This window comes from Lichenostomus cassidix, chromosome 8 (genome assembly GCF_008360975.1).
Source record: "Lichenostomus cassidix isolate B80296 chromosome 8, HeHo_3.0, whole genome shotgun sequence".
Taxonomy (NCBI): domain Eukaryota; kingdom Metazoa; phylum Chordata; class Aves; order Passeriformes; family Meliphagidae; genus Lichenostomus; species Lichenostomus cassidix.
In genome coordinates this window covers 25,736,418-25,750,940 of record NC_139489.1, presented here as the reverse complement: position 1 = coordinate 25,750,940, position 14,523 = coordinate 25,736,418, and the positions used below count along the sequence as shown (strand labels likewise).

Genomic DNA, 14,523 nt, shown 5'->3' with positions numbered 1-14,523 from the left:
AGGAAGGCCTCTGTGCTGACTGGCAGATGTCATTCCCATCCTGGCATGCCAAGGCCATGTGGAAGCAGCTCATGGCAGAGTGCAGGATGGGTTCCTCCAGTGGAAGTGGAAAGGGACATTTGGCAATGTTATTTGTTATTCTCCACCTGCCAAATCAATGTATTTGTTTCCTGAAAACACTTATAAACTGCCTACTCCTTGCCCTGGCTTTTTAAAAATAGTGTAAAATAAAGCTGGATTTCCAAGGCTGTGGTATTTTTGGCATATGTCTCAAATTGTGCCTTGGATGTGATTTATACTGGTAACACATCAGTCAACCTCAGATCACTGCTCATTTCCCAGGTTTGTGAAACTCTAATTATAGTGCTTTGATCATGAAAGGGCTCCACTACTACTGCTTTGTTCTGGTAATAAGACCAGAAAAGGGACATAAAGCTTTACGTAGCAGCAAAAAAAAAAACCAAACCACCACTATATCCAGCCTGAAATCACTGATAATTTCTAAATTCTTCCTTCAAAGGGAACCTCCGAGTGCCATCATCAGTCACCAGCACACAGGAGTTTTATGTAATGCCCGAGGGGAGATAAGTGATTTGCAGAGAAACCCAGAGGCTGAGCACTATGCTAATACATCCTGCAACTGCTCCCCATTACTCACTGGGGGTACTTGAGCTCTTTATTGCCAGGGTTTATTAATGACTCCTAATTGATGACCGGTGCCCAGCACCCCAAAGTAAATAACTGCTACGCCTCATTAGCTCAAGAGACCTTCTCCTGATTTGAGGGCTGATCTATGAACACACAAATTGCACTGATTTAACCGAATCTCTTTCTAAATTGATTTAATTAGATTGGTATAACCTGTTTCTATGGATGCTCTTGAATTTATTTGGAATCAGTGCAATGTACTGTGAGCCAGACTGACCATTTTTCTATCTTGTTCTCAATTAGAAACATTTGAGATAATTAGTGATAAGGAAAAATCAGTCCTGGCACCATCCAAGTTCCTCTTACTGCTGATCCACATTAGGACAGGGTATGGGAACTCCACTTTGGCCATCATTTATAGATCTGCACCCTAAACCCCACGCATTTCATTCCACAAAAGGAATGTAACCATTATTTAGCGTAATTTTAGACACTCAGTTTGAAAGCAATGGCACTGCTGCTTTGTTGCTAACTACTGCTGATGGCAAACTAAGGGTTTATTCTATTTAAAACAAAACCTCTGTTCATATTACACAACAACAGCTTGGAGGGCTTTAACCATTTGATAAACTGTTCTACATGTTCTGGTAAGAATGAAACAAGTGAACCTGATTAGGTGAACCTTCAAAACTCTGCACCTGCATTCTTGTCTGTTTCCTGGTACAAGGTGAGGTTGTGATGATGCTGGGCTCCAGATAAATTAGCAGCCTTTTCCTGCCTTTGCATCTGCAGAATCCTAAAGGGCACATGGTAGGCTGTGCTTGGCAGAATAATGCCTGCTGAGAAATTGCTTTCAGCAGTCTGTCAGGACTCAGGGCTGATGAGGACTAGAGTTTTAGTTTTTAGTACTCAAAATAAGGGGCTTTTTTACTTATTCTGGACTTCTTTAGTATGATCCTGTAACAGGAGAATATTTATCCTATCAACAGCCCTGGGAATCAGAAACTAAAGTGGTTTGATTTATATTCCAATTTTTGCAAGCTTGTTGTAAAGCTTCAGACAATCCACCATGGACAAATGAGTCAATAAAAGAGTCTGCACCCAAGTTTCTTTTCTCAGATAGCAGGTTTTGAAGCAGCACACATGTACACACTGACAGCACAGGACTTACCCAGAACTATCAATGTGTCAAAGCTTATCTTGGCTCAAGCTAATCAGTTTTCTTTCCCCTTAAAATTTTTCATTTTCTTCCTCTACAGAAAATGCTTTATTTTTTTTTAAATGACAACATTCTGTTTTATGAAGAATTGCTGAATGCTGAGCTTATGTTTTTGTAAGTAACCAGTCACACCACAAAAGTCATCCTTCTCAGGTGAGTGGTACAGCTATTGAACCAATTCTTGCTCTAGACAAACTTGGACACCAAACCTGATATTTAGAGCCACTCCTCTTTGGTTTATCTGCTTGCAGGTTTGGTACCAGAGCAATTTTGCTGTTTAAGGCTATGGTTGTTCTATTGTAATTATCATACTAGAGATACTTGCACGTTTATTACCTGTTCCAGGAAGAGAATGAACAGTAGACAAAAGAACCAGGAAATCTGAAGCTGTACAGCTCTGTGTGGGTGAGATGATGGTGACATTTGCTCATTCCTACTTTGCAAGGAAGCCATGGATGCCTGCAAGCCAAAATGTGCTAATGGACAACATGATTTTCCATTCTGCCAGCAGAGTCAGGACACTTCACTCAACGAATTTCAGCATAATCACCCTATTTCAGTTGTATTGGAGACTATACCAGCCTAAAGCCTCATTTGTAAGGACAACAGCTGTGCTGTGCTAAACAAACAGCACCTATGTTCCTCATGGTATGTTTGGGAAAAAAGTAGTTGCAGCTGTACTTTTGGAAATAAAAATAAACATATGAAAATATTTAGGCTGGTCAAGCCAACCAGAGACAACTCTGTTTTTCTGTGCATTATGCTGTATTTCATACCCTGGAAAGGGCATAGGCAGTTCTTGGGATAACCAAAACTCTGACAGCACTGTAGGGATATGCTCCACCCCTAGAAGGAGAGCTTCAACAGGATTTAAACCACAAGGTCAAACGGTGAGATCAAAGATGTTGGCTGAGACCTGCACTGATGGAGCAGGGAGGATAAAAGAGCTGGTGGCCAGCTAAGTGCCATTCCCCAAAGAGTGTGTTACATCAAGGTCACACCTGATCACCTCTGCTCAAGGTCCAGGGCAAGCTAAAGATGTGTGGGCTCTCCATGCAAGGGAAGGAAGCTATTCCTGGCCAACTACTCCACTCCCCTCTAAAGTGGATTGCAATCCCGAGGGAAGTGCCTGCACTACTGCCAAGCACACAGCTGCCACCCGGTCTGCTTCCAACAGCTGCCTCAATTCCTACCTGAGCTCCTTGCAAAGGGTTTGGAGCCACCTGCTCAAGATTTCTTTCCATTAGGTTGTGACAAGAAGTCAAAGAAATGCTGTGCTAGAGTTTTAACCCTTTCGGTAAGTTCTCAGCTGGAGACTGTATGTAGAGAAATCAGTGTTTAAATTTCCTGGATCTAAAAAGATGCAAGACATTCAGTAAAAAACAGGATCATATACATGTAAATGGTTGACTACACAACAGGAAACACTGTCAAAAATTTAGACGTCTCTGACTGTTCATTTTAACTAAAAATATGACAGTATTCTAAAAATTCCTCCACAAAATCATTCCAGTACTGGAGTTAATATTATACTCATGATTACTAGTATGGAACAGTAAAAAAAATAAACCAAAAACCATCCAGGTGTCCTTATTCAGTTGCTAATGTCACTTACTACTTGCACCTTGACAGTTTTAAGTAGCAGCCACTCTAGTTCAGTAAATGCAGAGCTAGCTTTTCTAGCCGCAGAGCCTAGAAAAAAAAATTAATTTGATATAAGGCACAAACTCTCCCTGAAGGGAAACATTGTCCAACACTAAAACCTTCACTGAACAGTCCCTAATGAATGTATTGGTAAAGAAATAACTATTTGAAAAAGGTAGTGCCTGAATAGCTTTCTATTAAAAATATCCAATATTACCTTTTTTTCCAGCCATATAACTGAAAAATGGGAAGCCTTGCCCTTCCCCCACATCTTGTGCTAGGGAAAGGTTACTACCTGGCAATGATACAGGCAGATATTGATTTAAATGATTATGGACCTGAAAAGTTCTTTCCTGTCATTTATTATCCTGTTGTAGTTGCCACCAGACTTGTGCAATATTAAAAAAAAAAAAGCTTAACAAAATGACATTAGAAAAATACTGTTTTTAACAGAACTCCAGCACAGATAATCACCTGATTGTTTCTTCTTGATATAATGAGCTGACGACTGGGCCTCCGAATACAGTTTTGCTTTCCTTTCCCCTCTTCTCTGTTGTCTGAAAGAAAGAGAAAGATTGGTCCAGCATCCTGGCTCCCATCGTGTTCCCAACTCTCATTCCCAGCCCTGGCCCCTCAGGACCCAAAAGCTGAGCCTCTGTGAGGCAGCATAATATTCTGTTACTAGATTGCAAAGCTTGCCTTTATAAATCTATTTAATATAGATTTAAAATTAAATTTTATAATGGGCAGCATTTCCAAATGATTTACTCCCAGGAACTCTAGGATTCTGAATGATTCCCACCATAATAGAAATGAACAATTAGAATAATGATTGATCGATACAGAGCCCCAGGCCTACCTTTTCAAAAAACCATTCTGCAGCTTGGGATCTTCAATTGCCTGACTTTACATTGATGCCAGACTTTCAGCAGGGGTGAGTGCCTGCTGTCTGAAAGCCTGCCCCAATTAGGGGGTGCAGGGAACCAGAACCCCCAACTCTTCTACAGCATTAAGTATTTTGGGTTTTCAGGTAAGCAGTCAAAACCGGTTGGCAATGTGCAGTAGCAAATCCTAACAAAAACCAGCCCATTACTTGCAACTTGCTGTTGCCAGTGGACAGGTTTGTGGCTTTCTGTGATGGGAGAGTGTCACACCCAGGGTGAAAAAGATCAGGAGCAAAGTCCCAGCCTCTAGCAGCTTCTCAGTAGCTGCAATACATTGAATCACAGAATCCTGTAATGATTTGGGTTGCAAGGGGACTTAAAGATCCTCTAGTTCCACTCCCGTCATGAGCAGGGACACTTTCCCCTACACCATGTTGCTCCAAGCTGCATCCAATCTGGTCTTCAACACTTCCAGGGATGGGGCAGCCACAGCTTCTCTGGGCACCCTGTGCAGGGCCTCACCACCCTCACACAGGAGAATTTTTTTCTGATATCCGATCAAAACCTACTGTCTTTCAATCTGAAGTCATTCCCCTTTGTCCTGTCACTCCAGCTCCTGTAAATAGTCTCTCTGCATCTTTCTTGTAGATCCCCTTCGGGCACTAGAAGGCCACAATCAGATCATCCCAAAGCCTTCCCTTGTCCAGGCTGAACAATCCCAGTTCTCTCAGCATTTCCTCTGAACAGCTTCATGACACCAAAAAGCATTGCTGTCCCACCAGAATTCTACCTAGAAAGATGTTGATTTTTTTTTTTAATAAAACATATTTGTCTTTTTTCCTGCTCCTTAGGTTGCTTTTGTTTTAAATCAATGTACTGGTTCCCTCTAACACATTTACTTTTGCATTCTGCCCAGTCTGAGCCAACCAGTTCCAGCTTTCAGCTCTGCTGTACCAGCCCAAAGCCATAACATTAGGTTTGCAGGTATCACAGACATACTTTTTTATAAGGATATATGAAAAGGAAATTGGCTTTGAAGACTATTCCATGCCAAGTAAGCTCTCTCTAATTTAGAGCAGAAGGTGACATGAAGTTCTCCCTTCTTGAAGGGAAAGGGCTTCAGAGTCTTTACAGTGCAGTGTCCCTCTTAAAAAATTATTTAGCAGGGGACCTTACTGTCCATCAATTATGTCAATTTCACTAATAAAATAAAATTAATTTCAGATCACCTGAAAGTGCACAGAAGAGTTATTCCTATACAATGAAGCCATACTCACTGCTAGTCTATCCTATCTGATATCAAGGGATGATGAGCATTCAATCAGTGTCAGAAACTGCAAAAATTTTAATCTGTATTCTTTTATCTCTTCCCACTTGAGTCTTTGGTTGTTGCTTTTTTCCCAAGTCAGAAAAAAAATTTGAAAAAATACATTTAATCTTTCTAGAGGCAGAAATTGCTAAAAAAAAAAAGGTTTCTAGGGTTAAGTTCACCTTCTTTGCACAACGAATGCATTTCTACCAGAGATTAATCACATTGATTGAGTACACATAAGGTCATCAGGAAAGTTAGTGATAAAGACTTTTTCCCAAAAACATGCAGGCATAAACTTCTCTGGCTTTTAATCCACATAAAAGTTACTTTGTCCAAGTAGCTTTTATCTCATCTCTTTCACACAGAAATAGGTAATTCAATATTCAATTTATGAATGTTGAACCAAGCTTATTCCATCACAGCCCTTGATATACAGAACAAGTTTATGAAGAAGGTCCGGGAAACTATTCTGTTTTCTCAGTATTTAACATGTGCCCCTACTGTGCAAAGCCATGAAGACAGTGACATGGCTCTACCATTCATCCTCACTGGGCTTCCCAAGAAGAATCTGTCCAGGCTTCCCAAAAAAGCACAGATACAAACCGGTTTCTTTCAATGCAGATACAAACTGGTTTCTTTCCAGCTGCCCTTGACAATCTGCCTATCCATGAGCTCATCTGCCCACTTCCAAAATCCGTGCTGCCCAGCCTGCCAGAACTTCCACGCAATATCTGAGCACAATGTGCCCAACTTGGTGACACACAAAGTGGGGCAGAAGCAGCAGTTCCTTCCAAACCACGTCACAGCTACTGACAGCAACCAGTGTTTTTATTTGTTGTTCATCCTGGCTGAAGGGATCAGTAACACGCAGATGCCCTTTTCCTTCTTAAATCTCTTGACGTTTTTACAGCAAAAGAAGGCTTTTAGGGCTACCTACATGAAGATAATGACTCATGAGTTTAAAGTCACATTACCCCGCAAACCACAATGAAATTAAAAACTGACACTGCAAATTTCCTGTCTCCTCCACTGAAAAGGCACTAATAATTAACTATGTAGCTCTCAATTAAGCCAGCTCCATTTCTGTCACTGCTGGCAGTGCTGTCCAGAGGCACTGCAGATACTCATGTAACTAATGATAGTTAAGGAATAGCATGATCTGGGGCTTCCATAATTTGGGACATGAATCCGAGGGAGATCACAGCGGTCGTATCTGCAGCTGGACCATGCAAAAGAGGTGCTGTAGGAAAGACAAAACTGCTGTGGGCTCCATGAGCACGAGGGGCTGCTCTTAAATGCCAGTTAAAAACTGTGGGAATAAAGAAGAATTTGTGACAGCACATGAAGACACCTTGAAGGATTGCATTTGCGTGCCAAAGCACAGGCAGTAGAACGTCAAAAATAGGGAGAAAGACAATAGAGAAGCGTCAGACATGCCTTAAACAGCAAAATTTCTCGTGTTTTCCCCTTGCCCACTGATTCTTTGTGGCTAGTGTACAATTAAGGCTGATGTCAAAGTCACTGTTCCTCTGACAGTTACCTTTGGTGGGCGGATCTGGCTGACCAAAGCCAGAATAAATCACGGGCAAACCTGGGCTTCAGTATGCAGCAAACGTACTCCTGAAGAGACATCTTCCACTCCCCTGACTCCAGATGGGCTCAGGGACTGGCGCAGGGAACTCCACTAAGCCCAGAACTATCCTTCTCAAATGTCACCGGGAATGCCAGGAGAAAAGCCACACTCCTCCCGGAACAGACAGTAGAGCATCCTTGTCCCTGCCTCAGTGCACTGAATTTGTCAATAAAAGCCCAGCTCGATCCAAGGGACAATTGCATCCCGGCTGGCTGTCACTGGCAATGCTGCTCCAGGCAGCCTCAAAGCCTGACAACCACTTTCGGAACAAAATGGAAATACAGGCACTAATATTTGCTAACATCATTAATTCTTTTTTTCTTCTCCACTCCCCCTTCTTCCTTTATCCACCATGTCAAGATGTATACTTTTAAATTGTTGTCAGCCATAAAACAGACGTCGTGTCCCAGTTCAGAGGTTAACATATAATGACAGACACATTAAAAACCCTGTCCAATGCCTCACTGAAAATTTCTGCTCCATCTTCTCTTCAACAAGACAGTGGTTCAAACTCACTTATAAGCTTTAATGACATTAAAGTCTAATCATGATTGAAAAATAAAGGAGAAAGAGAAGATGGTTTTATCATACTAAGCATTATGGAAATGCAAAACAATTAGAGACAAATATTTTCTTTGTGAAGGTTTTGTCATAAAACTCTCCCATAATCACAACATGATCCATTTCTCCTTTGGCATTTTTGGGCAGCAGGATGAAAATTATCATCTAAGAGAAGGAACAGTAGTTTCCTCATGGGGCTTGCTTTGGTCCATCACTCTCCTGCTACATCTCTGAAGACAGAACAAGCATGTTTTCATTTCCACACCAAAGTTTTGTTTGGATCTACACAAAACAGGCTACAACAGACTTAACAAGATGGCAAATTCATGGGCCTTTCCAATGACCCACTTCAAACTCAAGAGCCAGAAGCAGCTATAGAGATGCAAATGAACTCACTCTCAGTGATTAGCTGGGATGGAATGGGACACAGCTATTTACATGTAGAGCAAGAGGCTGCCGAATCTGACAGAAGGAAGGTACAGAGAAGTCCTACAGAAATATTACAAAATGGCAGGAACAGCACAAGTTTCAATAAAGTGAAAAAAAAAAAAAATTGAATACCACAACCTTGAGTTAACAGAAGAGATAGATCCCAGGTATGGTTTAAATGTAGGGCACCTGAATTTTACCCAGGGCAAGAGGGAACTTTGCCTGGCCGGTTTTGCATGCCTAGACACCCAGCAAACACAGGAGTAACTGTCTGGCAAGGCGTGTGGCTCTGTTGCACTGCACATCTATCATCCTCCCAATTCTCTCACATCTTGCTCTGGCTTTTCTTCACACCCAAAATCCTTAAATAATGCCTCATAAATGCATATTTAAGAAGAAAGGAAAGCCATCAGCAAAACCAGGTTCATCTTATCAAAATACTTATCTTCAAATTTACCCTTGTTAATGCCTTAAAATGGTCAAGACTGAGGTTTTTCATCATCATGCACCTTGGAAACAGAAAAGTGAGACAAGTTCAATGAGAGCAATGCATCAGGATCTCACCCCTGAGCCACCACTCTGCATGGAAGAAGTTGGCACTTCTTATTATATTATTTTCCTCTTGCCCTGAGCCTGATGCAGCTTGGGTCAGTAGCAGCTGTATCCAGCTTTGTGGGATGCAGACAAGGAATACTCCTAAGAAAATGACTACAGTCAAAGCTTCTCAAGCACTTCCACAGCACCAAATACATAGTGCAGATTCCAATCTGCATTTATGCTGCTCAATTCCCCTTCCTCCAGCTCACCTGCTCCTCCAGTGCAGGTGCCAGCCTGGCACATTCCCTAGCTTTCCTGCACAGCCTGGCACAGAACCCAGCCTTGGGGACAGGGACACATCACCTTGCTCCGTACCTGTCTGCAGCAAGGAGCACACACAGGAGCACACCAGTGCAACAGCCTCCTTGACTGGAGTGTGGCAGCCTTCAGCAGCACCAAAGAAGCCACCAAAATCTGTCATGGCCTTTCAAGGTGCTGCAGGGCTTTGCAGGGCAACTAAGGGCGTTGAGCGACCAAGCCTGGAGGATCTGCAGTTGCTGGATGCTCACAGAGATCTGCTTGGCAGGGGTAGGAGAAACCCATGGTCCATGTCCCAGTTCCCTGTGTGGCAGGACAGGTGACATGCTGGAACCCCACCAGGCTCACAGGAAGGTAGCAGAAAATCCCTGACATGTGCTGATTGAATTGTAATTAAGCTGGTATAGTCTCAGGTGAGACATTTTACAGAAGACACTTCAGAGTTAACTCAAGAGCAGACCTGCTCTGCTGGCCACCATGTTCCCCTAATGCTCTGGATTAACATTTCTCTATTTGAGGAGTGAGGATTATCAGGGAGGCCACAAGAAAATGCAAACTCTCCTAAAGTTTCAGACACTCGCCCCCCTCCTCTCCCGGTGTGCCACGGCCTGGCCATCCCCCTGGGAAGGGAACTTGGGCAGACACTAATTGTATTTGACAGCAGCAATTACACACAAGGCTGGAGATTAGAAGCTCGTTAATTGCGTGTGCCATAATTGCTGCCGTCTTTTCCTTTGCTAGTTAAGGCCAGTGCCAGGAGAGCCAAGGGGAGGAGGGTGCTCTCCACCCCAAACGCAGGTGGTCCGAAGATGAGAGCCCTGGGCTGGGGAGATGTCCCTTGTCCCCCCCACGCCGCGGGAGGCTGCTGGCCCCTAACAATGCGGGAGGATCCTCCGGCAGTGCGGCTGATGAAGCGTGAAATGAGGACAAACAATGTTCTCTTCCAAAAGTATTTTCCACCTGTATCCTTCTGACTTTACAGCTCGGCTGAACTTCACACTACCTGCAGCGGGAGGGAAGGCAAATATTAACCCTTTGGAGGTGATGCGACTACAGGAAATATATCTATAACCATTGATAAAATTAGGCATTGCTTTACATTGTTTAAATTCGTCAAATCCTTCCCCCCTGACTAAGATATGAGCTCAGCATTTCTCACCACTCTTTACTGACCACTGTAAGCCAGTTACACCCAAATAAGATACCAATCCCTCTTGTCTGATGGCAGCCTTCCCCTCACACTGCTGCAAAGCCACCTTTCACAAAAGGCTGCTGTACCCCCCACACCAGCCCTATTAATGGCTGTCATAAACAGACTATTTTAATATTCCTCTCTCAACAATACCTCTTGGCTCCCAGCAGCAGCTCGGCTGGGGCGTGCACATGACTCAGCACCTGGAGCCTTTTCAAGAGCCCACTGAGGATCTGTACAATCTGAGCAAGCTGCCCATGAAAAATGGCAGCACACTCTGCAGGATAACGTGGGATTGAGGTGGCTTTTTTTGTTTGTTTTAAATATTGACGGGTAAGTTCAGTCAATATTCCAATAATGACTATGTAAAAAAAAAAGTTTTCTGGTTCTTTTAAGTCTCATCACTGAATTTCCTCTTAAAAAACACAATTTAAGACAGGGAAAATATTTTCCAGATTACAGTCAAAAAAATAAAAACAAATATACTATAATTAATGTCATAGTTAAACAGTGCTGTGATCCAAAGCAAAGCCTTGCAGATTACTCATTTAACTATAATGACTTAATTAATAACTGCACATAATCACGGTTGGAAATTAGTAGTAAAGACAATCAGGGGAAGGGAAGTAAATGTAAAATGCTTAACAATTTGAGCATGTTTTATGCTTGCTAGGAGCTGTGATTTCATGACTCACTGTATACATTTTAGCATATGCATGGAAGGAAATAATATGCTCAATAAAAAAATCTAATGCAGTGGCTTCCCATAGCTTTTGGTTTGTGGAATGCTTTTTTGAAAGGAAAAGCAGACAGGGAGATGGCAAACCCAAGCCCATCAGCAGGCTCCTTTCCTCACATTCCCAAAACTTGCAGATTGCCAGTGTCTGCAGAGCAAAGGGTGAAGTGAGTGGCCTTGCTTGGACCCTTCCAGCGTGAAGGAAACCAGGCATTGCATTGTCAGTACTGGAGCAATCAATCTCTTCTGTCACATCACCCACATGAAAACCCACAAATGCCCATGCAGAGGGGACCAACTACAGACATAAACACAGCTTGTACTGTTATTGCTGGGAGATTTTGTCAATCTAATACAACTTATTTATATACATTTACACAGACATTTGTAGGAGCAAGAAATACATTCTGAGCCAAGCTGGAAATACCAAACAGCTTTGTGGCTTGGGATGAAACAGATGCTCTGAAGCCTAAAAGCTGAAGGCAGCCCCAACTTTTGATAAATAAAGGACATGAGCAGCCACCCTCTGCATTCTGGAGTGACACTGGGCCAGACACCATTGCAGTGGCCAATGTCCCCACTGGCAAAAGGAGCAGCTCTGAGGCTGTTTGACCAGTGCCATGGACATTTGTTTCCTCCAACAGATCTGGGTCGTGAAGCCAGAGGGTGGATTTATGAGCTCTGCAGGCAGAGAAATGGCAGAATGAAGAGATCTTTGCTGGTTCCTGTCCCCACAGACTCAGCCAAGCATGGGAAGGATCAGAACATCCCAGTAGGAACAAAGTTTCCAAAGCTACAGTGTAACCCTTGGCAGGCTCAGACAGAAGGATGCAGGATCTGGAGGCAGCTGCCCGTGGAACAGCTTTTAGTGCTGAGCACTGACACTGTGCCTGAACCCTTCCCTGCCTTTGTGTTGGTTAGTTCAGCTCAAAATGCTTATAGGATGCTCCAGAGACATTTGAGGAATGCCACCTTTCCTTACAATACGAGTAATTTGGTGCAAAAGTGTCCAAGTATCCAAGTAGGAGACAATATCTGCTCTTTTGAAGGAAACTTTTTCCAATCTCAGAGACAAGTTGCATTTACAAGACATTAACCAATGTGTTACCTAATATCCAAACAAAATCTTAATCTCCAGTAATTACATTCAATAATTCCTTGATGCTTCCTGTAAAGAGCAATTATCACAGAACCACAGAATGGTTTAGGTTGGAAAGGACCTTAAAGGTCATCTAGTTCCAAGCCCAGCCAGAACTGGGCAGAGAAAGCAGATCTTCCCCTCCTGGTCCTCCCCAGCTCACCTTGCAATTTATTTATTTTTCCTCCCCTTCCAAACCTCCTGTTACATCAGAGGCTCCTCTCTCTGCCCCAAGCTCCTGAACTACCCTCACTGCCTGTCACCTGCCCTGTCCCTACAGCAGCATCCTGCTTGGTTCAACACCTCTCCTCTGGTGTGCCAGCCCACCCTGCAGCTCTCCCAGCCCCCAGTTTTGTCATGTCAGCACCACCAAAAGCCTCGTGTACCAATTTGTTTTAGCCAGAGGAGTTTCAGTACAGAAATGAAAGTGACAGGAAAGTTTTGATTGCTGGTGGAGTCACTTCTCATGTCACAACACTGCTCTTTCCTGCTTCCAGCCTCACACAAACAAGCCTTTCAATGCTTTCATCATTCACATTTTTGTTGCTGAGGAGCAGCAGCATTGCTGCTAAAATCTACAACAAAAGAAAACTGCACTTGGCATTTAAACCCCTTTCTTGCCTTGCCAGAATCTGCCACCTCAAGGCAGAAATGACAGAGAGTGCCTCTGGTTGCATCTCAGTCATTTCATCTTGTGATCTGAAATTTTACCAAATTTTAACAAATTCAACCTTAAGCCAAGATCTGGGGCTCTCCCTGGAAATACCAGCATTTAATAATTTTCTGTCAATTCAGCCACAGAAGCAACAACCTTCACAGAGGATCTGCAGCAACTTACACCTGACCTGGTGATCAGTCCTTCCTGATATTGAGATGCTTTCTCAGCTAGGAAAGCACTCACTCAGGTGAAGTTTTAAGATCCCAGAGCTCAGCTGCATCTCATGCTTCCAATCCCACAGCCAGGGATCACAGAATAACCAGGTGCTGTGGGGCTGCAGCCATACAGCAGAACCTGTAACTTCTGGATAATGAATACAGGGAAAAGAAAAAAGCAATGAATTCCCTGCTACACAGAAAGTTATACAGCAAAGTGCTTTGCCTCACTCTGTTACATCTTGTCATCACTGCATGCCAATAGTTTGAGGTTTTATATGCATATATATATATACATATATAAAATTCATTTGATCTTTTTTCAGTCACCTCTGGTGTATCTGGCTAGCATGCAGTGTCTACACCCACCAGCAAGCCAGGGATTGTGATGCTGGGACACCACACACAACCCTTTGCTGCAGCAGCACACTCAGCAAGGCAGAGCTATGCCTCTAATTACCCTTTTTTTTTCTGAATACATTCCAAATATATATTCCAATATATATTTTTGCAATCAGTGCGAGATGATGAAAATTAATTCTGTGACATCTTTAAAAGGAAAAATATTTAAATATTCAATATTTAACCAAAATAACTGCATTGGTAAACCAAAAAGTGGTAATCCCCAATTCCTTGGTTGCAATTCTCAAAACCCACTGCTGTTATATTCAAGTAGCTGCAAAAGAATATATTATGCTACACACAGCACACTCACAACAGAGTGCATCAGCACTGCTGGATCTGAGCAGGAAAAATAGGGACTAACATCTCTACAAGCCAAAGTTAGCCGTTGCAGGGCTAGTAAGATTGCATATTTAACATACAGTATGTCTTCAGCAAGAACAGGCAGCTTAAAAGGAGGGAGAGAGAAGAGGCATAACCTTTGTCATGACAATTCTTTACTCTGAAAAATTTCAGGGGCACAGAAATGTGGGCAACCTCTGCACAGGATTCCAGGGCAGCCTTCAATCCATGACTGCATTGCTGGTTTGCTTTCTAAACTTCAGCCTCTCTGAAATACAGACTTGCAGCTTGGCACTGTTGTATTTCAATCAATCGCTTGGTCGAGGATCAGAATGTCATAAATAAAAGGAGCTGAGACCATAAATTTCTGCAGAGATGTAAAATCAAAGAGAACAATCCAACAGACTCCCAGGGGGTGGGAAGCTGACACATATTCCAGCTGTTTATATTTCTACTATGAGATGCTTGTTCATTTTAACTTCTTCACTTCTGCACAGCTTGCCAGAGCCACAATTCCAAACAACTGGAAATCTCACTGTGCGTCTGGCACTCTGTTTTGTGCTCTACAATAAAAGGCTGCAGGAGAGAAAAAGCCCTGTGATTTATCAAGCTTGTCCACAGACAGAATCCCAGCCCCACCAGCACAGCACCCCAA

General features: G+C 42.9%; 1 protein-coding gene across 1 annotated transcript in view; it reads right to left on the bottom strand.

Moving 5' to 3' along the window:
- Nucleotides 1–14,523, bottom strand: part of ACBD6 (acyl-CoA binding domain containing 6) — an 81,112-nt gene that overhangs the window by 52,086 nt on the left and 14,503 nt on the right. Inside the window, exon 4 of the mRNA XM_085068582.1 lies at nucleotides 3,986–4,068. Within this exon, the coding sequence (XP_084924708.1) occupies nucleotides 3,986–4,068 (83 nt within the window). The remainder of the gene's footprint in view (nucleotides 1–3,985; nucleotides 4,069–14,523) is intronic.